Genomic DNA, 26,746 nt, shown 5'->3' on the forward strand with positions numbered 1-26,746 from the left:
TGAAAAAATCTACATACAAAAGATATAGTTTCTTGGTCTATTTAATTTAGCCTCTAAACCTAATAATAAAAAAATAAAATAAAAATAATCTGGATGTTTTTATATGTTTGTAAACGAAAAAAATGGACCCCCATGTGCACAGCCATTACTCTAAACAATTTGAACCTCCTTTGAACTGAAAACTTACACGTTAAGAAACTAATGTGGACATACCCTGATGTTGTCAATATCTATGTAGGGCATCATTTCAGATTCGCAATGCTGACTATAAACTAAGCAGCCAACTCCAGTAGGCATCAGGCTCATGCTGAAGTGCATGCTTAGGTGTGGTTTTATGCTGCAGTGCATATTAAAAGAAAAAAAAAAGCATGTGTAGGCTCTCTCTGAGTATAGAGCATGCATGCATAGTTGGGTAAAAGTGTGAGTGAGTGTGTGTTTTAGCTACACGGCCAGGTCATCGGGGCGAGCTCGTCCACCGCCACTCTTGCTGGCCCGACTTGGCTTGCGGTTGTCTGTCCCCGCAGCAGCAGGAGGCTGATGCATCTCCGCCCTGGTTACCACAGTGAAGTCACTGTGCAGGACCTTAGGTGCTGTGATGACAGCAGTTTCCTCTTTCATTGCCGTCTCCTTTGGCATGAGAGAAGAAAGAGGGGTGTTGCGCGGAAGTGTGGGAAATGCAGATTGCTGCTCCTCTGGTGTTGGGGTCTTTTCCACTTCAGGAGAGGAGGCGGCTGAGGCTGAATTTTTTCCATTCAGATCGTGGACTTCCAGCACCATGTTGTTCCAGTTCTGCTCCATCACCACCAGCTGTCCTTGACTTCCAACACCCACTTTCTCACTGCTGCTATAAAAAGAAGCAGCATCCAACAAGAAGTCGTCTGGGTGGAACGCCGTGTTGTCCATCTTCATCCCAGCAGGCACAGGGGTGGTCGCAGCGTTTAAGGAGGTCACAGCAGGGGAAGACTCTGGTGGGCTGTAGGCCCCTCCCTCAGCTGCCCCGTCTCCCGTCACATTCACGCTGCCAAATGTCGGCAGACAGTCGAGCACCAAAGGAGAGGTCTGCTCAGGGATTGTCTCTGCGTCTGTGGGCTCATCTTCAGCCAGAATCAGTGACTCGCTGTCAGGTGCAAACTCATTGGTGACCCCTCGCTTTACTTTCTTCCAGCCTAGGTGATAGATCTCCAGCAGGTTGAGGACCAAAGAGACACAGGCAACGACCAGCATAAAGATGATGAAGATTGTCTTTTCAGTGGGCCTATGGCAACAGAGGAACAAAAAGAGGTTGTGATTAACAAATCACACCAGTGTATAATAGGAAATGTAACATTAAAAGAAAAAGAAGGAAGAAAATCCAATGTTATTGTTGGATTTCTCATTGTTAAAGCGATAAAGGCTGCAGTGGGAACACTTGGTGATAATCAATTTTAAATAACCCACAAGGGCAAAAATGTTAGTATTTGAACAATATCTTCATAGACTAAAGTAACTAGCTCCTTACTATTCAATATACTATTTATTCATACTATGTCCTTTTACTTTAGACTCTCTCTGTAAACACAAAATCCTCTTGTGTTAACTGAAATGAACCTTACTGTACTCGCTTGTACACTGTACTTCCAACTGGGTCTCTCTCCTAGAGTAGCTTTGCATGATTGTCAGTTCAAAATAATTCAAAATAATCCTTGAGCCTTTTTGCAGGCCCTAGATTCATCCAGATATTGAAATAAGGCTTCTCTTTAAGCCCTTTGCCTTGATTCATACTGACTGCCACTTACAAACAAAAGATTTGATTTGACCATGCTAAGGTTATCACTATTATTGACATCATACAACATACTAATGTGATACAAACTGTCTGATAATGAGTGTTAAGAGCATTTTGTTTATTTATAAATAAACTGACTTCTGACACTGAAAAGCTTCTTAAAAACAGACCTAATCAGACACTTAAACCACCCTCATTTAGCTCATTATTTCTACCTCTTCCAGGAAAGGAAAGATGATTCGTAATTTGTTTTGTTTTTTTGCCCCTGTGGTATTTAAATACTATTGGGTATCAAAATTCTAGTAATGTGGCAACTAGGGATGGGTACCGGTATCCGGTGCCATGATGGCACCGGTTCTGACATAAACGGTAGTAACCAGACCGAAAAGCAGCGCACATTTCGGTGCTTTATTTCGGTGCTTTTTTTTCCTGAGCTGTGATACGCTTTAGATTCTAGCCAATCATTTTACGTTTCCCAGGATAGTAGGCGGGGCCAGGTACGTACGTTCTTTTAGAGCAGAGCTACAGATTAAAAATGACCAAGGCAAAGCGGTCAAAAGTCTGGCTGTACTTCACAGCAAAATTAGCAAACTCAGCAGCCTGCAACAAGTGCTTTAAGCTGATACTGTGATACTGTCAAAGGAGGTAACACCTCAAATCCGATGAAACACCTGGCGACGCATAGCATTTTTTTTAAAAGCCGAGAAATGCGCCGTATTTGATAGCTTGCTGTGAGACCGAGCACCGAGCACCCTGCGGGTGGGTTACCTGTTATCGGACCCGGAGTTAGCAACATCCCCCAAAAACACGAAGAGGAGAGTCCTGGCCCCTAGCCCTGCCAGTGTAGCAGAAATGATGACGGATGATGATGGCAGCAGCCGCCGTTCTTCTCTGCGTGAGTAGCTTAATGTTGTCCGTGTGTAATTTACGTTGAGTAGGCTAACCACGTTATTAAATTAATGCATGTAAGGTGAACTAGCAAACATCATCATAGCTACATGCGGCTGTCTTCTTGTTTGATGGCAGATACTCCCTTCACCCTGGCCAAAAAGGCTAAAATGACCAAAGAAAAAGTGGAAAACAGTTAAACATGAGAGGTTTTTGGACAAAGTTTGTGTTTTTTCCATTGTTTAAGCACTGCTTCCAGCCAAGAGTGATGCCATAAATCCCCTATAGCTGCAGAAAAGGCTAACATTGTTATCTTTTTACAAAAAAACAGCTGAACATGAGAGGTTTTTGGACCAGTTTTGTGTTTTCCATTCTTTACATTCTCTACACTGCAGACTTCTCCCACAATTCCACCCAGTGCTTCCTGCAGAAGTTCTCTGATGACTCTGCAATAGTCGGCCTCATCACTGATGGGGACGACAAGGAGTACAGAGGTCTGACCCAAGACTTTGTGGACTGGTGCCAGCAGAACTACCTCCAGATCAACGCCAGTAAAACCAAGGAACTGGTGGTAGACTTCCGCAGGCACAAGCATTCTCCACTGCAACCACTGAACATCCAAGGTATGGACATTGAGGCTGTGGACAGCTACAGGTACCTTGGTGTTCATCTGAACAATAGACTGGACTGGACTCATAACTCAGACGCCCTCTACAGGAAAGGGCAGAGCAGGCTGTACCTGCTGCGGAGACTCAGGTCGTTTGGAGTGGAGGGCCCACTCCTGAAGACCTTCTATGACTCTGTTGTGGCTTCTGCTATCTTTTATGGCGTGGTCTGCTGGGGCGGCAGCATCTCTGCTGGGGACAGGAAGAGACTGAACAGGGTGATCCGAAGGGCCAGCTCTGTTCTAGGATGCCCTCTGGACCCAGTGGAGGTGGTGAGTGACAGGAGAACGGCGGCTAAGCTGTCATCCCTGTTGGACAACATCTCCCACCCCATGCAGCAGACTGTGACAGCACTGAGCAGCTCCTTCAGTGGGAGACTGCGGCACCCACGGTGTGGGACGGAGAGATTTCGCAGGTCTTTCCTCCCCACTGCTGTCAGACTCCATAATAAAGACTTTAACTGATCAAGCACACACATCCATACATATGCAATAATACTAAGTGCAATAATCCTTTCTGTCATCGTTGTATTTTTACTCAGTTGTATATAGTATTTGTATTTGTATTCTATTTTTATCTTATTGTATATTTATTTTATTTTATTCTACTGTATATAGTATTTTATTCTATTCTGTACAGTTGTGTACTGTATTTATTCTTATTGTATTCTAATTTTTGCCTCATAACTTTTGCACTGTCCACTTCCTGCTGTGACAAAACAAATTTCCCACGTGTGGGACTAATAAAGGTTATCTTATCTTATCTTATCTTAAGCACCGGTTTAAGCACCGTTTAAGCACCGGCACCGTTTCAAAAGTACCGGTTTGGCACCGGTATCGGATAAAACCTAAACGATACCCATCCCTAGTGGCAACCCTGTTGGAGACAGGAATATTAATTGTTGTTTTCTTTCAACTCTTTGAAGCAGTCTATTAGCCACAACACTACAACTGATCAAACTGCAATGCCAGCCAGAATTGCTCTTTTTCATTTAGAAACAAAAGGTCCCACATCGCAGACAGGTCTGGCCCGGATCTGGCATCAAGCTAGCACTTCTGACTGACTGGTGTCATGGCAGGATGTATGTCTACCAGATGTGGGCCAGGTCTGGCAATGATGGCACTATTTATGTTCCTATTTTCCTATTTTAGTTAGAAGACCCAAATGCCATGTTGCAATACTATACTGCTATTGTAGCCAGCGTTTCAAATGCAGGTTTGACAGGTTTGTGAGTGTACACTTTATCCAAAACCTAGTGAGGGTTTACTCATGTTTATCACTACTGATTGGAAGGTTATTGGTTCGATCCCTGGCTCCCCTAGTCTGCATGTCAAGAGTGTGAATGTGTATGAATGTAGTTAGGAAGCACCCAGTTTAGAGAGAGTGTGTGATTGGGTGAATGTGGAGCACTTTGAGTAATCCGGGAGAGTAGTAAAGCATTATCTAAGAATTAGTCCATTCACTGTCTGAACAGAGTTTCGTCATGTTACTTTTGCACTATTATGTTCTGGCACATGTTGTTATTACATGGCTTGATTAAAGTACACATTAGGCTGACATCTGGGGCCAGAGCTGAAACTGTTCTGGGCCAGCACAGGGCCAGCAGTGTGTCTACAACTGGCCCATGGCTGCACACAACTTACACATGGCCCACATACCACAAAGAATGACGGCCCTTTGGTATCCCAGATCTGGTTTGCCAGAGGTAATCCACACAGGGGCCAGCACAGGACCACCAGTGTGTCTGCAACTGGCCTTGTGCTGGCCCATGTGTGGGCCACCTCTTGCAAACCAGATCTGGGCCACCAAAGGGCCGTCATTCTTTGCGGTATGTGGGCCATGTCTAAGCACATTGTGTGGGCCAGATCTGGGCCATACCAATTTTGCTATGTGGGGTGTTGTTTAGACTATTAGTGTTGTACAAGAACATAGAGAGTGATAGACTTAGTAAATATAACTGAGTGACAGGATGTATGTGTAGAGTATAATGAAGAATTATTAAACAGACACAAAGAAAAAAATCTTTGATTGTGATGCAAAACAATAAAACTGAACTTTCTTACCTGGAGATGAAGCAGTCCACAGTATTGGGGCAGGGCCAGCGGCCACATTTATAGAGAGGCCTCAGCTGGAATCCATACAGGAAGTACTGCCCCAGAATGAAACCCACTTCAAACAGAGTCTTGAATATTATGTTGAAGATGTAGGTCCTCAATAATGCCCCGCGTATCCTGATTTTTCCATGTTCGTCACGAATTGGGGGTTTCTCCTTTTTCCCTCCACCATCACCAACTCCATTGTGATAGAGAGGGTCATGGTCATCCTGGTGTCGTCCGGCCTTTCTGAGCTCCTCTTCCCTCTCCCTCCTCTTCTCCTCCATGCGAACAATGTGTAGTACATGGCCCAGGTAGATGAGGGTTGGTGTGGAGACAAAGATGATCTGCAGCACCCAGAAACGGATGTGGGAGATGGGAAATGCCTCGTCATAGCAAACGTTTTCACAACCGGGCTGCTGTGTGTTACAGGTAAAGTCTGATTGCTCGTCACCCCAAACTTCTTCAGCTGCTGCACCCAGCACCAAAATTCGAAAGATGAAGAGGACTGTGAGCCAAACCTGGGTCGGACAAACACGACAGTTAGAAGCACAGTAGTTAGTACTTCCTGGATAATGCAGAGGGTAACTAAAGCTTGTGGTTTCTCCACAGTGTCAGTATGGTCTACCCTTTACCAAACTGAAAACCAGAAAATGTCATCAACAATGTTGGCGTATCAAAAGTTCTATGAAAAGGAAATACAGTGAAAATCATCAAAAGGTAAGCTTAATATGTTTAACAGATCATGTTTTTGTTATCAATAGTCGGTCACCTTTCCAATCACAGTGGAGTGTTCTTGAGCATTCTCCAGCAGTCGCCCTAGAAAACTCCAGTCACCCATGCTTCTCTCAGTTTTCTAGCCTGCAGAGAGACATGAGAGTCTATGGTGAACAACAAAAAGTCAATTAAAGAACAATACCACAGAAAGTCAGTATTTAGGATTTTATCTGAACTTTTATGGCTGATACTGTTTTACCTTGTGTCTCTATGTCTGATTGTAGGTGTCTGTGTGTGTCTGTGTCTCTCATCACAGCAAATCATGTCAGTATGTATCAAAATCTCTGAGGAATGTATACAGCATCTTGTTGAATTCACAAAGAATTAAGCCAGTTCTGAAAATCAGTACTAGCAAGTGTCCTAATCAAGTGTTCGGTGAGTGTATTTTCCAGGACGTTTATGAGGAATCATTCGATCTCTGTCAGTCTGTTTTAGGGCTGAACGATATATCGCATTTGCGATAATATCGCGACATGATCAAGTGCAATTTTCTAACCGCAAAGGCTGCGATTATACTCTGGACATGTCCAAATTCATGGGCTGCATCCTCCTGAGGCCGCATTTGTAGACCGATTACGTCACAGCGACGCGCCGAAGGCTGTCCAAATTACTACCATATCCCAGAATTCATAGCGCGGCCCAGCCAAACTCCAGTTTCCAACAATGGCGGCCGCTACTAAGTTTTAAAATTACTCATACTAATCTTTCTGGGTCACAAAATAAACTTTTAACATATTTTCAGGCGAGAAAGTAGTTGTGTAAACATCAAATATCTGCTCGGTTTATCAAGATATCCCATATTTGCAAAAGTGCTTCGACGTTTTCAGAGGCGTCTGCTACCCACCAGCTCGACAGCTAGCCGGGAGCTCGAGGGTTACTGATGCGGCCGAGAACGGCACAACTCCCGGCACATCATTTTCAGATCACCGCGGAGTTTCGCTGCTCGGGTTAAACGTAATATATAAGTCACTTAGACAACCTAAAAATGTTATTGTTGGGCTTTTTTCAGTGTTTTGTTTGTTCGTGAGTAAATCGGTTTGGCTGAGATTAAAGTTATTAGATTAGATAAAATAAAACTTTATTAATCCCCCGGGTGGGTTCCTCCTTGGTTTTCACACAGCTGACTAAACGTCAAACAGAAAACTTATTAAACAGAAGTATGAGACAGTCGAGAATTTACGCCAGTGTCTGGTTATATTTTAGATAGCAAGAAGCAGACGGCCGAGTTTATTAAACTCCACCGAGACAGCGGTGACGCTAATCAGAACTAGCCTTCTGATTCAGAAGGCTAGACCGTCCAATTTCACGCCTTTAAATTTTAAAGGCGTGTTTGTGTGTGTGTTTATACAATTGCTATTATGTTTGCACTTTATGTGTAATGTTACTGACTGCAGAGATCAGTAAGATGTGTGTATTTTTTATTTATTTAATATTATTTTTTAATTGAATGACTGTCTAGTTCACAGATGTCGAAAAACTGAGTGTGGTAAAGCCACTGATTTTGTTTATGTATATTTCTGCAATCTGCACATTGTACTGACTTTCATTTTAATGTTTACACCAGGGTTCCTTGTCAGCACTTTATGCTCAGATGTTTGTAAGCTAAAAATAAACTATTGTGTATGTTCAAATATACTGTTGTGATTGAAGAAGTTAAATAAAAATGTCAGTCATCAATTCATGCATCACCTCATGTCATCATAACAGAGGTCTGTCTTCCAGGAAAGAACAGTTTAAAATTAATGTAATATAGTATTGGCCATACTATATGATGTATTGCTTGTCTTTGTTTAATAATACAGAAGACAAAGACCTTAAAAAATAATCGCATATCGCATCGCAATCGCAATATTGGGGCAAAAAATCGCAATTAGATTATTTTCCATAATCGTTCAGCCCTAGTCTGTTTCCCTTTTTCTTATGCCAAACATTCGCTTCCTCTTCCTGTAATCAGTTTGACACTTCTTTTCCATGAAACATAAAAAACTAGCATTGTTCCATTTTTAGTCTGTGTCAAACACAGACTAGAGAGTCCTAATGAGATCTAACGGCCAGTTCATCTATAAACTCTTTAGCCTAGAAACTTTTGAAAGTATTCATCTAAGCCACAGTTATTCATATATTTAGTTCAATACAATTAAATTTTATCTATATCTCAACAGTAATTGTCTCAAGGGGCTTTATATTATAAGGTAAAGACCTTACAATATAAAGGCTATCATCATCAAAAACAAAATTCTTTGATATTCTGAAATATTGCTTCATATAAACGAGTGCTGTTAATACTTACCAACAAAATAACTGCATGAACATCTCAAGCAGTATCTTGCCTTACAATACCTAGAAATATCTTCTTTTACCATTTAAACCTTGGTGTTTCACTGTGAAATTTTACAAAAACTTGGCTGCTGCCCAAAAAGCTCTTTTCAACTGAGCACAGAAAGCATAACTACTTTCGAACTTCAATGCTAAAATCAAGAAGAGAAAAGACTTCAAAATAAAATTTCAAATAAGTTGGATTGTTTTGAAAAAAAAAAAGACAAATTAAGCTGACTTACTAAAATATTGTTGTGTTGTCAGTGATAAATCCATCGACCAGAAATCAGAACAAAAACTATATCTGGAAGGAAGACACAAAATGCTTTGTATTAGCTTTTTGGGCTCATCATCATACAGACATCACACAAAAAAGGATACAGAGCTTTTTGATGCTGATGCCAATATGAATCTTTTTTTTAACCAGAAACATTTTAGTGCACAGTAGGTACAAATGATGCCATATACTTATAGTATGGCATCGGAAAGGGTCTTGTTACTCCTCACCTGATGCTAGGATTAGTACCAGTGCTAAGAACTGTCCAAATTTTTTAAACAGTTCAGATATTTTAAATTATCAATCACACAGGTCTATAGAGTGATAACTTCAAAATTAATTCTGCAGCATGATGAAAACCCCAGAAACATAGCATAAGACATAAAGAACTAGCTAAATTGAGTCCGGCAGCGAATGGTATGACCTTTCAGAGCATTCTCATTCCCAACATGTAGCATAACTACGATTTGTCACGTCCCATGGCATCTCAAAGGTAACCTTCCGCATCCCTATGATACGCTCCGGATTGTGGATGGAATCCAAAAGAATGATGCTCGCGGAGGTAACACACATTCCAGCTGTGTATTCCAGCCCTAACCGTAACCTTAACCCTAACCTTAACCATATCAGATAGTGTTTTCCAAAGCGATGCATGATCAGATGTGTAGATTCATTCCAAACAGTTCTCGTGCCTCCGAAAGCTTAACATACCGACAACTTATCTCATAGTGTCGGTATGTTACGTTTTGGGATGAGAATGTGTTGGATCTTCACAGAGTCCAGGTTTTAGCTTCATAGATTCCATGTGGAATTACATGAAAAAGGAGAAAGAGGTTCCACAGAGGACCCGGAACAGTCAAGTACTCTGAACAAAGTGTACTACTAAGAATTGGTAGCTGCAGTTTAAAAGCGCTCATTTATCACTACTTTGATTTAATTTCACTCTTTTTTCTTCATCTGACATTTTGGTGCAATCCAATGCTCACAGTAGCACTGCATGTGTCTGATTGTTTGATAGTTATTCCATGGTATACATTTGCTTTTGGATGTGCCAAATTTGTGTGTACTTGCATTGGTATGTGTGTGTGATGCGAGACTGGCTGGTTAGTGGACAATGGCTGGCCATCTGTGAGAAGTGAAGTGAGTGAATAACAGGTTGTCGCTGTTGAATGCCGGACTCATCACATCCCAGGAATGCTGATGGGGGCAAATGTTTGCCTGGGATTCCCTGATATGAACGCACACAAACATATACACGCATTCTAAAGTTTCAGCAGTGTTCTGTACTCCTGCATACTGTGTAACTTACTTCCAAAATAAAATGTAAATCCAGGAATTTGTGTCTGATGAGAGGTAGGTCAACTGAGTAAAAGAAAAAGAGAAAGAGAGAGAACGGAAGCTCCATAGACAGAAAGGAAATATCGTGGTCTTGATTTAACTGTGTTCTTAAAAAACTGCTTAGAAACACAAATAAATAAATAACAAAGACTTTTCAGATGTCTTACACGTGAAACATATTCTCAAATGACAAATGGCTACTAATTCACCAGTCTAACGGTGGTATGTGTACATGTACATGATGTGTTGACGTGATGAAATACCATCGGCCATGGCAGACAATAGGGAAGCTGCCAGATGGATATTGTTCTGGCTGCTGTGTGCTTTTGATGGATCAGAGGTCTTTGTGCTAAAACAGCCCAAACAGTTAACTCCTGGCCTGCCATTTGCACAACGAAATCCGAAAATATGCACAGTCACAATAAAAGACAATTCTGTTCATTACTCAGTTAATCAACTACCTTAGTGTATATCCAGAAACTTGAGAAGACCGTGCTCAGTGTTTAAGCAATTAGTTTCACATGGTGTGGAATAGTACTGAAGATGATTAAATGCAGTTTGCTTTTAAGAAAAGATATTTTTGATACATATATTAAAAATGTAAATGTATGTCTAAAAGTGCCATTCCAAAAATGTGGAAAGAGTTTCTAACTGTACACACAAGTGAATAAATGGGCCCAAAGTTGCCTAAGATACTAAAAGTACAAAACAAATTTTTTTTTAAAGTGTGCAAAGATTTATAGAATGGCACACAGCATCTAAAGAGAGTATGGAAATAATCAATTCAGCAGCTGGTTGGCTGGTTAGGAGCAGCAACTTATTTCCTCCATTTACTACAGCAAGTCACACAGTACAATTCCAACAAGCAGAAAAACTACAGGAAGGTTCTTCCTTTCGTGGTAACATTAGACAGTGTGTCTCCTATACAAAAGATAAACAACTAGCAATGGTTGCATTTAAATATCCATCAAAACTAAAATGTAAGCTTCCCTACAGTTGACCTCAAATTTATTTAAAAACAAAAAAACAGTCCTACCGCCTGTTTTCCATTAGTTTCTTGTCCATGGCTCTTTAAAAAAAAACTTATTTTTTAACTAAAGTATCAAAATCTAGCCTAAGACCCCACAAAATGCATTCTTTTTTCCCAAAGATTATTTAAGCCTGGACGATATTGGTTTGGATTTGTGGCTTCCTGTCTGCCGTCTTTCCCACATGGATGTGAACGCATCATGAGAGGTGCTGATAATCCAGCAGGTGGAAAGATGATAATGCCTCTTCCCTCCCACTTCAACCTCCAGCATCACTCTACGGTGACCCTGCTTACCGCGTTTCTTCTCTTCTTTTTTCTTTTAGTCCCACGGAGGTTCTCGGGGCAACCAAGAGAAGATTGGGCAGATTGATAGAAGGGAGAAGGGAGGGAGAGAGACACAGAGAGAGCAATACACAGAGTAACAGAGAGAGAAAGTTAACAACAAAAAAGGAGGGAAAAAGAAAAGAAGAATACGCGAGGCTAGTCTAGTCTAAAAAAAAGGGCGCGTGTGGAACCTGTCCCGCGAAGGCGAAGCACAGCGGCTGCGTCCCGCGTGGCCAAGGCCATCCGCCACTGTCAAACATTGGTGTCCCCGTGCAAGGGGCGCAGGAGGGGGGTGGTAAGGGGAAGGCGCGCGTTTGAGTGCGCGCGCGTGTATATGTGGTGTAACGCAACTATCACATTCCTGACCAGACAAAAATTTTCTTTAACAACTTCTGTTAAGGGAAAAATAAATATTTGGATTGTTCCTTGTTGCAGTATGAGGTAAAACACCCTCTGGGTATTAGCTAATAACTTACTAGCTTTTTTACTGTCATTACAAATAAACATCAATATGGAAGATTACTGATGTCAAAAATGGAGAAATCAGAAAAAAACAGACAAAAATTGAAGTGTAAAAGTAAGCTCATCTTTCTACAAGTTCTTCATATTGCAACAGTTTTTAGCCCCCAAAAGGAATTTACATGTTAAAGTGTTACATTACATGAGTGTTACATACATGACATTTAGTTACAAGTAAATTACATTCAGTTACAAAGATGATATTTTAAATGAAATTTAAAAGAATAGACGCATTAAACACCATCAAGTTTTAATAATAAAAGATACAGGATAACAGAAATTAAACACAACAAAATACAAATGTAAAGACAAAATATAAGAAGCAGAAAACACAGAAACTAAAATCAGTTATCCCAAGCTTAGTACAGACATGAAAATCTTGCAGCAATAGTCAGCCGTGTGGCCAAGCTTAATATGGCCCAGAGCGCCAGTGTACAATAAAATGAATTCTATCCACCCAATGACAGCCTTATAATTAAACACTGACATATAGCCCATTTTCACATCTTTTAAACAGAAAAGACTACCTCAGTATTCATGTGAGATTAAGTGATTCATAGTATAAATGTTGACTGCAATAAATGTGAAAAGTAGAGTGATAAATAACATCCACAGTCTTAGGAATGCAGGCAGAGACAAATAAATTATAAATGTCACTGTATCTTTTTTAAAAACCTTTTTTCACTCCAAAATGTTGCAAAGTTTTTTCTTTTTCTGTAAAAGAAAACAAGTTTTTTGTTGTTGCTTCTTAACAACTACAAAGAATGGGGTGACACCATCTATTCACCTATGTTATCACTTAGTTTTGTGTCACCCAAAAAAAGTCCCTCTGGGTAGGGGAAGGAATTGTTGCAGACCTGTTTGCTCACCAGCAGGGGTCAGCAGAGTACAGTATCTCATTACAGAACAAAAGAATTCATGGGTTTGTCTTTTTCATTCCTTTAAAAACAAACATCATAAATATCATAAGAATAAACTACATAACCAGTCAAATGAAAAGAAGATTAAATGTTATCTGGAGACTTTTTGCATTCAATTAATTATTATGAAAAATACAACTTTTTGTAAATATTTGTACATCAGTGGCTTTTCATCAGGACCTTTCAATCAGGACAAGGCCCAGGGGTTGGGGACTGCTGCTTTACATTACTGCCTTCTTGTGGTCTGCTTGCTTTGTACTCATAGGAAATTGTAGCTGTCCCCATTTTTTTCTTTCTACAAACAATTTATAGAACATGATTCTGGACATTGAACAGAATAAAAAGTATTTAAAATGACTTCAACATTAAACACATGTAGTTAAATGCACATGATGTATTTATATTTTTATTTGTTAAACAGCTTATCTACATACAACCTCATTTAACATGAAAGTATAGTTTTAAGATGCTAACATCCTCTCCACCCCTTGATTTTCTATAGATTATCATTGAAAATGTCCAATTTGTGAGTTGTATTTACATTTATGATTCTCACACATGCATTATATCTCTAAAATGACAATGTTTTTATCAGTTTCTTCTCCACCCTCCGTCTTCTAGCTACATTTCAAAATCAGGTTGAAACAAGTGACTTCTGGTTAGTCCTGATCCGCATCTTCTCTCTGCTGCCTAATTTCCTCTCCTTCTGATCACAGAGACCCCTACAAGAAAAAATAAATAAATTATATATAATATAAAGAAGTGCATATGGAATGCACAGCTTAAAACTTAAAAACAAAAATAATGCACAAAAGAATTGCGTCAATCAGCTGATTAATCACCTGACTGTCTGATTAATACTATTACCTAGAGACAGCCTTGATGACAAGATATATAAGTTCAGCCATGTTAAGGACCATGCAGATAGATGAGGTAGTGGCCATGAAAACAGTGAAGATGGTTTTCTCAGTTGGACGTGAGATGAAGCAGTCCACCAGGTTAGGACATGGCCATTGATCACATTGGACCAGCCGTGGCATCTGGAAACCATCGTACACCACATACAGAGCATACCTGGAGACACAGATATCGTACCATCAAACCAAAACAGCCATGTGAGACTGACGGAAAAAGGAAGCACTGATCTTACATGAATCCTGCTTCAAACAGCAGCCTGAACACCAGGCTGCAGGCATATGTCCACCAGAGGGCACCAGCTATTGGGAGCCTCCGCTTTTTCAGAGTCTCTAACTCCTCATCTTGGCCCTTTGCACTGAGAAACCCAGCTCTACCAGGACTCTGTCGCACAGGATGAGATCATTTGAGCACTCAGAGAGCTTTCTACTACAAGTCTCATTCACCCAAACACACACATTCATACATGCCTAAGTGCCTTTTTATCTAATATTAACTTACACACACTGATTGATGCATTGGGGGCAAATTAGGTCTCTGTCACAGCTGCCCCAAATGACATCATCATTTTGTCTGTCATCACGATGACTTTGCCGTAATCATAATAAAACAATGCACACACCTGAAGGAGCTTCTTCTTATCTCTGTGGTTACGATAGGCCACATACATGGCAACCAGGAGTGTTGGCGTGGAGACAAAGACAAGCTGAAGACACCAGAGACGGATGTGGGACACAGGAAAGAACTGATCATAGCAGACGTTTTCACAGCCAGGCTGAGGGAAAAACAAACCAACCATGATCGTCACAATTATGACAACATCAGTGTATAGTTACTAGACCCTGTGTACGAGAAAATGCTAACTTCCTGGTTTGAGACCGGATGTGGGGTTGTACATTTCCGGTAGCTTTACTTTGCGGTCAATCGCTACTGCGAAGATATACTCCAAAATCATGTCCAAAACTCGAAAACGGAAAGATCGCGTTAAGTTACAAAGAGCAGAAGGTGGGAACACTCACCACTGTTGTGTCATAAAAAATCTAATGATCAATTTTGACGTTTAAAGAGTTTAGATCGATCAGTTGTTTACATCACTCAACACAAGCAGAACTGCATTACTGCATGCAGAAGACACATCGTCCACATTCAGAAGCACATCTCTGTATAGTGACAGTTATTATGATTTAAACAGGCAAATGTTCAGCATTCAAACTACAGGTGAAGAATAGTCAAACCAGATGTTTCCCTGTTATGTCGATATCAGCTAGTCAAGTACACACCTACACAGCATGTCAACAAACCGTGAAAAAAAGCCACACAAAAAATGAACGATTGCTGGTAAGGGTTTCTATACATTAGTATTTACGATGGGTATGTTGTGACTTACCTTCACAATTACAGTGGTCCCTCGCTAATAATCCCGTTCACCTTTCACCTCGCTGTTTCACAGATTTTTTAGTGCAAGTTTGCATGCTTATTTTTACATCACATTGTGTCCTGCGTCCTGATCGCTGCAGACAATCTCCTCCGTGACGTCTCTCCTGTACAGTACAGAATCGCTGCATCGATCGCTAGCAGTGTGACTCTGAAGTGCAGAACTGTATGTCAACAATGTCCACAAAACGTTTTGCACCTTCAAAACATAAAATTGGCTACTTGATTTCACCTATCGCCGGTTATTTTTTAGAACATAACACCCACGATAAACGAGGGACAGCTGAGAAATATAACATTTGAATCCCTTTTCTCTTTTGCTCTGAGGCGCGGGGGAAAAATATCAACAAGTCGATGAACATCATTTACAGATATATTGGGTAAATGCCCAAGACATCTAGAGAAATGTAAATTGCCGCTTGATTCATTCACTTGCTTAACTTGTTTTGGACCGTAAACAAGGCGCGAATAGGACACCGGAAACAGGGTTAGGGTTAGGGATGAACCTGTTTTTGCCTTCAGAACTGTCTTAATTCTTCGTGGCACCAATTCAACAAAGAGCTCGAAACACTCCTCTGATACTGCGGTCCATGCCATCACTCAGCTGTCGTTTAAACTTGTCACAGAGTCTCCGTTTCCTGGCTGACAGGAGTGGCGCCCGACACAATAAAAGCACAATAAAAATATTAAGTGGTGATAGATAGTGACTACTTTTTAGATTATTAATACTTTATGTAGTATAAAACTTTACAGTATAACTTTGAAGTCAGTTCTTAGACAGGAAACCAGTGGAGAGAAGCCATCTATTAAAACCAGTGAGAAGAGTAGATTCTGTATTCTTCGAGAACTAGGGGTGAGAGAATGATTCTTTGAGCTGCAGAATTCAAGCTCAGACAATAAAACCCAAATCTTATTTTAACAAATAAGTGTCATTATAACTTACATCCCATGTGTGGATCGGATGTAAAAATGGACACGTCCTACCTGCAATGTGTTACAGGTGAAGTCAGACTGCTCGTCCCCCCAGACGCTCTCCGCGGCAACAACCAGCACCATGACCCGGAAAATAAAAAGCACAGAGAGCCAGATTTTACCCAGGCTGGTGGCATGACGGTTCGCCCCGACCAACTGAGTGTACAGAGCGGGCCAAGACATCCTGGGGGAAAGGACAGTGACAAGGGAATGGGAATGCTTGCACTACAGAACAGGGATTCATCAGCATACTCGTTTGCATTTCTTGTCATTACACGGTCGTGTTTATCTGCTACTTTTACAGCCTCTACACGTCTGACACATGGACACCGATTTCAGATTTCAGATTTACAAGGAAGTCAGTGGCAAACGATGAAAGCAGAGACCGTCGCTGAACAAAAGACGAGTTTGAAAGAGGACGGGATGAAAAGGAATGAAAGTGAGAGGAGGAGGGGAGAAGGTCCACTGCCAGCATTCATGTGAACTGATGAACCTCTCTGCCCACTGTGGACTGTACTGAACCGAGCCCACTCATCTAAAAGCACACTGAAACACACTGTACAAGCACACTGCTGCGGTTCTCACTGAGCTTCACTGTTCACACTCGGTCACTGATTGGTTCATTCATATTTTTTAGATGATGTGTACTTGCATTGAAAGAACCTGGGATATACTTCACATGTCATGCTTATTTAGAGGTTTGTTTCTAGCTGGAGATGTTTTGTCGTAAAGTAAAAACAGAAATTCTGATAAAAACTGGAAGCAACTTTTACCAAAATGAATTAAGATTAACTTTTGTTTTGTCTTTGTTGTTTTCTTACCTTGTGTCTTCAGTGTCAGGATGTCTCCATGAAAGTATTCCACATGATCCTTTTCAGTATGAAAGCGCGCACACACACACACACACACACACACACACACACACACACACACACACACACACACACACACAGCCTGTTGTTGCATCAGTCACATTTAAAAGAAAATCTCAGTCTAAGAAACTAAAACACAAACCTGCAGCTCCTGCTTTCTTTGCATGAAATCAAAGATGTGCCTCTCAGTGTGAAGTGAGACAGGATGATGTCTGATAGCTTCCTGTGATGACTTTCAAAATAAAACAACACAGCGCAGATTGGGCATTTTAGGAGGAAGAGATAACAGAGAGGAGAAATACAGATAATATTTTTAGCAGAAATGTAGCAACAAGAAAAACTCTGGATTGTGACAAGAAGCACTCTGAGAGTTTTGTTATTTGCTCTGTTAAAACCCATTTTAAAAGGCTTGACATAATTTTGAAATATTTTTATGTGGATATAACGCATTAATTTCATTACTTAGTAAAATCAGTTTTTTTGTTTAGGAATCAATGTCAAATTTAAAATGTTTTTGATCACAACCTTATATTGTTTTCAACAAAAACCTTATTTAGGAACATTGTGCAAGGATATTCATATTGTTACATATTTAACTGATCATAGCCTGTTATTGTAATTTACAGGGTGGGCCATTTATATGGATACACCGTAATAACATGGGAATGGTTGGTGATATTAAAGTCCTGTTTGTGGCACATTAGTATATGTGAGGGGGGCAAACTCCTCAAGATGGGTGGTGACCATGGTGGCCATTTAGAAGTCGGCCATCTTGGATACAACTTTTGTTTTTTTCAATAGGAAGAGGGCCATGGGACACATCAAACTTATGGGTAATGTCACAAGAAAAACAATGGTGTGCTTGGTTTCAACGTAACTTTATTCTTTCATGAGTTATTTACAAGTTTCTCTTTGTTCACAGCCATTGACATGTCGAAGAGGTTAACACGTGTGGAGCGGATCTAAATTGTGTTGATATCTGGTGAACGCAGTAACCGGGTCATTGCAGTAGACTGCAAGACACCCTACGAGACCACCCATCTCCCATGCTTTCGTGAAACTGGTTCAGTGTTGGATTTGCCAAAATATGGACGCAAGAAAACTGTCACTAATGAAGAAACATCAGTGGCTGTCCTAGCTTCATTCAGCAAGACCCTCAGTTCATGCTGAAGATTTTGTTCAGTGATGAGGCAAACTTTATTGTGAATGGTGAAGTTAACAAACAAAACCACCGCTATTGGTCTGACACTAACCCACATTGGATGGATCCCTCCAAGACTGTTGGAACAACAAAAGTGATGGTTTGGTGTGGTATATGGGGTACAACGATAGTGGGTCCATTCTTCATCAGTGGAAACCTCAAGGCCACTGGATATTTGAAATTGCTACATGATAATGTGTTTCCCTCTTTATGCACTGAAGCTGGCACGTTCCCTGAGTTTTTCCAGCAAGATGGTGCACCACCACATTATGGGTGCCAGGTCCGAGCATTCCTAGATGAACAGTTTCCTGGAAAGTGGATTGGTCGTCGTGGGCCAGTTGAACGGCCCCCAAGGTCTCCCGATCTGATCCCCTTAGACTTTTATCTGAAGGCAATTGTCTATGGTGTGAAGATACGAGATGTGCAGCACCTGAAACTACGGATACTGGATGCCTGTGCTGGCATTTCTCCTGCGGTGTTGCTATCAGTGTGTGAAGAGTGGGAGAAGAGGGTTGCATTGACAATCCAACACAATGGGCAGCACATTTAACACGTTTTATAAGTGGTCAGAAACTTGTAAATAACTCATGAAAGAATAAAGTTACATTGAAACCAAGCACACCATTGTTTTTCTTGTGACATTACCCAATAAGTTTGATGTGTCACATGGTCCTCTTCCTATTGAAAAAACAAAAGTTGTATCCAAGATGGCCGACTTCTAAATGGCCACCATGGTCACCACCCATCTTGAGGAGTTTACCCCCTCACATATACTAATGTGCCACAAACAGGACTTTGAAATCACCAACCATTCCCATGTTATTACGGTGTATCCATATAAATGGCCCACCCTGTACATGACAAAGACAAAGATTTTTAAGCATGATTTTAAGGATAAAAGGCATTTTATTAAATTTTGATCTTATTTGACCTCAAGAAGAGGTCAGAGATCCAAAGAAAGGTGATAGCTAGAATCCCCGTATATCACTCCCTTTATGTCAATATACATATAATACAAACAATGGCAATAAAAAACATAGCTTTAAATAGCCTTGTCTAGAATTATTATTACTTTGACCTTCAGATCAAACTACTGATCTTGAAGCAGAGGTCAGAGGCCAAATGTATTTTTATTCAGTGCTTTCTGTATGTTGATAATACACATCAAAACTTGTGAGATTCATAGTTTCAAGTTATAAGGTTTTCGTCCATTTTCCACCAGTAACCATTAAGTTGACCTTGAAGTCCTCGATGGATGTAAATCAACTTATAATGGACTGTTCACATGACCTCACTCTACACCTCTACAAAGTTTTATCAAAATTTATTCAGGAATATAAATTCAAAGTAGTAATGAGATGAAACACCAATTATTGATCACGACTAATAAGGACAGGGCGTCGTGTGCAGGCAGGAGTGGTGAAATGGAGGACCTACAGTGCAGACTCCAGAGACAAAACATGAACTCAAAAAAACAGCTTTAATGCCGAACTCAAAAGTAACAAACTTCAAAATACAAACACTCAAGCACGCAGCCAAAACACACAGCTTGAATGAGGGTGGATCACGACACAGACAGATGAAAACACAGGGCTTAAATACACAGAGGGAACAATCAGGGAATGAGAGACAGTAGGGAAACACAGCTGAGGCAAATCTGGGCTGACAAGACAAAGGAAGCAAAACCAGATAACATGAGACAGACTTTCAAAGTAAAACAGGAACTACAGACTGAACTTACAGACACAGACTCACAAGCAGGCACTGCAACAGAGGGAACAGAGACATGGACTGACTGGACACAGAATAGAGGGAGTATGGAAACCAAAACTTAAGAACTACATAATCACACACCAAGAAGAACTTGGGAAAATAGAAATGCAAAACAGAAACCAAGACCTTCACAATAATAAACTAAGATGAGAACACAAATAAAAGGTACAAAACTGAAACCACTGGGTCAACGACCCAGGTACCCTAACACAGAGCAGGCAATTGCTAAAGAGGGAAAAAAAGATAACCTTGGCAGGAAGTAAAAGAACAAAGGGAATGCAAGAAAGGTTTGCTTCCAGTAAAGTTTCATAGAAATTTTCCACTTTTTAATGTTTCACAGGCTGGTTAGTGCTCTTTAGAAAAGAGCTCAGTTTCATGTGCAAGATGAGTGGGACTAGTCATGTTGCCTTTTCTTTGACATACTGGATTTTCCCAACTAAATAAACTTGGTTTGGATGACCATCCACTGCACCTCCTCTGCAGTGTGGAAGTCAGAGAGCAGAAAGAAGCAAAGCTGCGCTGGGGTTTAATGTGTGCGCGCGATCTGTTTGTGGCTGTAAGCTGAAACAGGTAGAGTCAGATGATTTTTCAGGTCCAAACCAGGACTTGGCAACAGTCACCCTGCAGGACAGAGCAGCTCTGTGTGTTGCTGATGGCTGTGACCGATGAGCCTTTCCCACTGTTTGTCAACGTGTGGGAGGATAAAGCACAACTTCCTCAGTTTACAATAAGGATGCTCAGAAATGAAGACTATTGAGGAAGCTCTAACTAGTTCTGCATTCTGTGCTGCAGTTTGAGTGGTGCGGATATAAACTGTGAAACAAATATTTTGCAAACAAAAAGCTGCCAGCTTGTTAAAAGTTGACGAATGAAGCAGAAGCGTCCCCGTGCAGAATTGCAGACGTCCTGGCTGGAATCTCATGTGCATAACTACACGTAACATGACCCAGCATGATGAGGAGACACGAGCTGAGACAGAGAGGGCGTTAGTGATTGTAATGGAGTCATTAGGGGAATAACAGCGCCACTTATTCTTGATGCATATCAATGAATGAGTATCAGTGTCAGGGCCCGACTCAAAGAGCCACTGTTTGATCTCTCAGTCAGCACAGGGTGAAAACAGAGGGGTGAAAGCTGGCAGATTGGCTGCCCATTCTGATGAGAGGAGGTGGTGATGCAGTGGTGATGGTGGGGGGGCTCAAAGACACGCACACACACACAGTGAATGGGTGGAAAGAAAAAGAGAGAGGTAAAATAGAGCTGATTGTTAGAGTAGCTCCTGATCAGCCACAACTGCAGGAGAACAGAGAGAGGCACTGTTAGGATACACACACTGCACAAACACACACACATACATACTGTACAAAGACGCACTGTACAACGCTCACATATATGTTACCCAGAAATCTACACACGCTCACCCTCACACCATGTAATGAGTGAGGGGGAGAGCAGCATGTGACTGAATAGCAGGTTTCACATCTGTAGGTGGACTTGGCTGCCTGATCTCAGATCAGCCACTCTGTGGAAGTCTGTACAAGTGCTGCAGGATGAGCATTTACCCCCCTTCAGTAACATCATCTGAAAGGCTACTACAGGTGTTTCAGACAGGGGTGCACTGGCCACCCCCACTCCATACTGAGAGAGCGAATTCAGATTTCAAAATCTTATTTGCTTTCATATGTACCTATTTTCAGTGATATTAACTTTAATAGCAGGAAATTAACAAGGCATATAATTCTTTTCTTTCTCTCTTATATAACTTATATTTGACAACAACATAATAAAACCGCTAATTCTCTTTTTGGTGTGCCACCCCAATATTTTTAATGGCCCTCCATACAGCCGCCCCTGTGAAAGAAAATCTGGAGCCGTCCCTGACCAGAAGGTGGCAGTAACTTATTCTGCGGTGGACGAAAGCACACGGGAAACGGAAACTACATGCTATCCGCCTCATTTTTGGCTGCAGCCTGGCTGAAATATCCAACACGGAGGCACAAGTCACCTAACTGAAGCAGTAAATTATTTAAAAAGTAGCAATGGCACTTGAATCGCGGATCACACAGGAGGAAATAAAGAAAGAACCAGAGAAGCCAATTGACAGGGAAAAGGTAACCAGCGGATTTTGATTCGCGTGCTGTTTTTGTTATTAGCTCTGAGTTAGCCCTGAAAGCTAACTGGTCAGTTTGATGCAGACTGCCTGATGTTTGCTCAGAACTGTCGCAGTTTTAGGGGTAAGAATAGATAAAGCTGCATTTGCGCTTTGTTTTCAGGATATGCAGCGTTAATGCTCAGAGAGTCGCCAGTTTGGATACAAAGTGTGCTAGTTAGCTAATAATCAGTTCGATAGCATCCAGCGGCACTGTTGCATATGATTTATGCAGTTTTTTTCGTTGCATATAACCTAATATAATTTTGCAGCTGATTAGTAACTGTTTGCTTAGTGTTTACGTCGTAAAATAGTAAGAAAAAAAATTAAATTAAATTAAAAAAGCAAAGCTGTTATTGAATCGTAATTCACAGCTGGCAAAAGCACGAGGCATTTCTTTCCTTTTTTAAAGCTAGAATACCTTTAAGGTCTTTATCGAAATCCTGGCGTTTTGAAATGTGCCTGTAGGCAATTGCAAGAAAAAGCATTTATCACTTAATTTAGCTCAGTTGTCCTGTTAGATTTAGCGTTAAAGAACTTCAGTGATGTCTTACTATGAGTTTACTTTTGTGGCATTTTGAGTAAACAAATAAAATAGCGCTGCAGTTTAAAGTTAGATTTGTACGCAAAAGTTCAGAAATTAGCAATAAGGGAAACATTGTGAAGTGCGTAAAATAAATCGGTCAGTAAAATGTGAAGGCTCTAATGTAGAGCAGGGCGATATGACCAAAAGTATTTATCACAATATACATTTGAAAATTTGCGATAACAATATAACTGATGATATAATTGACACGAGACAAAATACTTTACAACTTTATTAGTGCAAAACAAAAAAAATCAATGTATTTTCACTTAAATAAGCAGCTGGGTTTGTTTTATTTTTATTTTTTATTAATGTGCATTAAAAGTTATATAAAAATGTAACAGTGCAAATTCCTTGCTGGCAGTTTAACCAAAAGGTATTTCCAGTGGAAATTGGCCGACAGATCCTCAGCATAACCATGTGTAATATCTACATAACTTAAAAAGAGCTTATACACACACAATACGGTAATATTATGTTGAAGCACAGTACATATTACTCCGCGAGGCTCCTGCGTACGACCCAAATTCTATCACCATATTTCATTTTCTTATCGTTGCCCAACATTATACCCGTATTACCGTGAACGGTATGATATGGCCCAGCCCTACTCTAATGCGTCTCTTACATATCTTTAGAACAGTTTGTTTGCACCAGACAAAATGAAAACGCATTGATCTTACTACTGTGATTGAATTGTAAATAAGCCTGTGAGGCAAGCAAAGGGAATCTATGGTGATCGAGGCGATCACCATAGATTCCCTTTGCTTGCTTTCTTGATTGAGATTGGGAAGTAGATCTTACATCTTTCAATGCAGAATAATGAGATGGAAGTCAAAGCAAACAAAACTTTCACTTAATTTAATCTTGCCGTAAAATAATTTTGACCACATTTCCATTAACTGGCTTCACTTACTGTGACATTGGTAGTGAGAGTTTATACAGTCTTTCTGTCAACTGGAAAGTAAACCCAGATTTTTCCAGTCAGACTACATTATGCTCACATGAAAGGAGCTGCCTTGGCCATGCTAGTGCATTACAACTGTAAAACAATTTGTACCTTGTTCTTTCAGCTGCAGTCTCTGGAGTGTTTAGTGCTCTGACAAAGTAAAAAATAAGAATGAGTAGGGCGAAAGCGGATCATTGAATGAAACGGATGAACCGTGTTTTTGCGGCACACTTAAAATCAGTCCTTTGATTTTCTGAAAAATCGACCGTGCCCCTTATAATCCCGAGTGCCTTATGTATGAATTCTGGTTGTGTTTACTGACCTCGAAACGATTTTATGTAATACACGGCGCTCGAAAATCTGTCAAATGTTTTAGTACGACTTTGCTAAGCTACGAACCCGCACCGCTTGATGGATTGTCGGAGCATTACGGTTATCGTAGGCAGGCGCCTCGAGGAGTGATACGTACTGTGCTTCAACATAATATTACCGTATTGTGTGTGTATAACCTCTTTTTAAGTTTTGTAGATATTATACATGGTTATGCTGAGGATCTGTCGGCCAATTTCCACTGGAAATGCCTTTTGGTTAAACTGTCAGCAAGGAATTTGCACTGTTACATTTTTATATAACTTTTAATGCACATAAAAACAGCTGCTTGTTTAAGTGAAAATATATTGATGTTTTTTTTGGGGGGGGGTGCACTAATGAAGTTGTGGAGTCATAAAGTATTTTGTCTAATGTCAATTATATCGTCAGTTATATCGTTATCGCAAATTTTCAAATATATATCGTGATAAATATTTTTGGTCATATCGCCCTGCTCTAGTATCAGGTTCTGTTATTTTGTGCAGGGTTTCTTAGTAGTCATTTAAAAAATAACAGAGAATACACACCTGAATTATTTGAAATCAATATTTTTTTTATATCTCTTATGAATCAAATGTTTTCATTGTGTTTCTTCCATTGTAAACTGAATTTGTTCAGTAATATTATTATTATGTTTCTTTGCTGCAGACCTGCCCCCTTCTGCTGCGAGTCTTCACCACCAACAGTGGGAGACACCACAGAGTCGATGAATTTGCTCGAGGAAATGTTCCTTCCAGCGAACTGCAGATATACACTTGGTAAGATCACAGATGTGTCACTGGTTTTTGTTTTTTGTTTGGGTGGTTGGTTGGTTTTTTTGTGAGTGTGGGTGTTTTGGCCGGAGTCAAGGATTTGCCAGTGTTTTAAGCTGAGTTTGTAAAACAACAGAAACATAGTGTTATAATGCTCTCGGGGTTGGATAATTTTCTCAAATCAGTGCTCCTGGCCATCTCCCTGTAGCATCGCTGATCAGTGATAGCATTGTTGCTGTGGTGACAGAGGACGTTGATTGATTTGGCAGTCATGGTTAACATAATTGGGAGCACATCGGCTAAATAGTTTAAAGAGGACTAAATAAAAACATTTGCAGGCCCTTTAATTTTTTAAGTTAGAGCTATAGTTCGCATGAGTCGTCCAGTTTGTTTTCTCTGTGTCATATCCCACCTGTCTCTGGCTCTCTTTTCATATACGGTGGATTTTTCCCACAGACAAAAACAATATTGTGAAAAAGTTAAGGAGCTAAGGGTGTCGTTTTTCGGTTTGTTTTCTTTTTGAATAAGGACACTGGAGCTGGTCTCTGATTGTGTTTATGTGTTTCAGGATGGATGCTACACTAAAAGAGTTGACCAGCTTGGTGAAGGAGGTATATCCAGAGGCCAGGAAAAAGGGCACCTACTTTAGCTTTGCCATTGTCTACCCTGATCCCAGAGGGAAGATGTACAAGTGAGTATCACACCAAAGACTGCGCTCTTTGGATTCACGCAGCTAAAGAATGTGGTGATCTATGTATATTGCATCTTTAATAACCTCTCTTCTCCCACCTCCTTCAGGTTGAAAGAGATTGGCAGTACTGTGTCTGGCAGAAAAGGTGCAGATGACTCAATGACACTGCAGTCTCAGCGCTTCCAGATTGGAGACTATCTGGATATAGCCATCACACCACCCAACAGAGCACCGCCCCTTGGCACACGCATGAGGCCATTCTGAAAATACACATGCACAAACCTACACCTTCTGTATTTTGTCTTATTTTCATCATCTTGGGATGATTTTGACTCAGTTTTTTTTAGAATGTGATCTGTAATAAAATTGTCCCTTTTTTTCCAAAGTCTGAATAGTTTTTTCTGTGTCACTGTGAGGTGATTATTGAACTTGTTAAACTAGCAAAGAAACAGAAGTGAAGCAGGGAGCTCGCCTCTTCCTTGAATGCTGTATTAATTTCCAGGATTGGAAATGTAGCCATTTACTGAATGCACATTATTTCGCTACCTTTGTATTTGTAAGCTATAATATTAAAATTAAGTGAATTGCATTTTAATTAAAAACATGAATAAATATTACAAATTAAGTGAAAAAAAAATTTAATGCCAAAAAGTTAATATTCAATATTCACAGTACCCACAAATCACCAATGTCAAATGAGTCCAAGCTACATGTAAGGCAAGAACAGCTTGATCAAAATGTTCTTTTCTTTTGAATGCAAATCTATAGTTAAAGATCAATGAGAAAAACATGGTTGCCATCAATGTTCCCTCTAAACTGCGCGCGTGCACAATTGCGCACTGCTGGCACAGAAAAAAAATCTAATCTAACCTGAATTGAAATTGAAATTAAAACTTTAACAATTCTGTTTTGCAGTGTTAGTGACTGTCTGCTCCCGTATGGGATTAGAACGATGCTACCTTATCCCATAGTCCAGCCAATAATGCGATTCACATTCGTATATACGCAGCTAATCAACGTCGTTGACAGGTTATAACAGCGTCCTTATGTGCCGACACAACCATTGGAGATGTGAGCAGGACAGACGGAACAATTGACGGAAAAAGTGTGGACTTTATACCAGTTTTTAAATTGTGTTGATAGGCCACGTAAAACCAGAGTTATGATAAAA

At 40.4% G+C, this 26,746-nt stretch overlaps 3 protein-coding genes across 3 annotated transcripts; 1 reads left to right on the plus strand and 2 right to left on the minus strand.

The window, feature by feature from the left end:
• Positions 1 to 15: 15 nt before the first annotated feature.
• LOC309700528 (gap junction alpha-3 protein-like) lies at positions 16 to 11,757 on the minus strand. The gene is made up of 4 exons (XM_082524115.1): positions 11,444 to 11,757; positions 6,184 to 6,272; positions 5,382 to 5,932; positions 16 to 1,255 (listed from the first exon to the last, which is right to left on the minus strand). Exons 2-4 carry the CDS (start codon positions 6,250 to 6,252, stop codon positions 442 to 444), a joined length of 1,434 nt encoding a protein of 477 aa, XP_082380241.1. The 5' UTR covers positions 6,253 to 6,272; positions 11,444 to 11,757; the 3' UTR covers positions 16 to 441.
• A 559-nt stretch (positions 11,758 to 12,316) lies between these two features.
• LOC309699670 (gap junction beta-2 protein-like) lies at positions 12,317 to 17,171 on the minus strand. Its single transcript, XM_082522787.1, has 6 exons — positions 17,055 to 17,171; positions 16,246 to 16,417; positions 14,450 to 14,602; positions 14,063 to 14,211; positions 13,780 to 13,986; positions 12,317 to 13,634 (listed from the first exon to the last, which is right to left on the minus strand). Exons 2-6 carry the CDS (start codon positions 16,414 to 16,416, stop codon positions 13,547 to 13,549), a joined length of 768 nt encoding a protein of 255 aa, XP_082378913.1. The 5' UTR covers position 16,417; positions 17,055 to 17,171; the 3' UTR covers positions 12,317 to 13,546.
• A 4,836-nt stretch (positions 17,172 to 22,007) lies between these two features.
• sap18 (Sin3A-associated protein) lies at positions 22,008 to 25,960 on the plus strand. The gene is made up of 4 exons (XM_082525333.1): positions 22,008 to 22,190; positions 24,781 to 24,890; positions 25,453 to 25,575; positions 25,683 to 25,960. The coding sequence occupies exons 1-4, from the start codon at positions 22,119 to 22,121 to the stop codon at positions 25,837 to 25,839; spliced, it is 462 nt and encodes a 153-aa protein (XP_082381459.1). The 5' UTR covers positions 22,008 to 22,118; the 3' UTR covers positions 25,840 to 25,960.
• Positions 25,961 to 26,746: the final 786 nt, after the last annotated feature.

Source organism: Aulonocara stuartgranti (assembly GCF_965226115.1).
Source record: "Aulonocara stuartgranti genome assembly, chromosome: 23".
In the NCBI taxonomy this organism is placed as follows: domain Eukaryota; kingdom Metazoa; phylum Chordata; class Actinopteri; order Cichliformes; family Cichlidae; genus Aulonocara; species Aulonocara stuartgranti.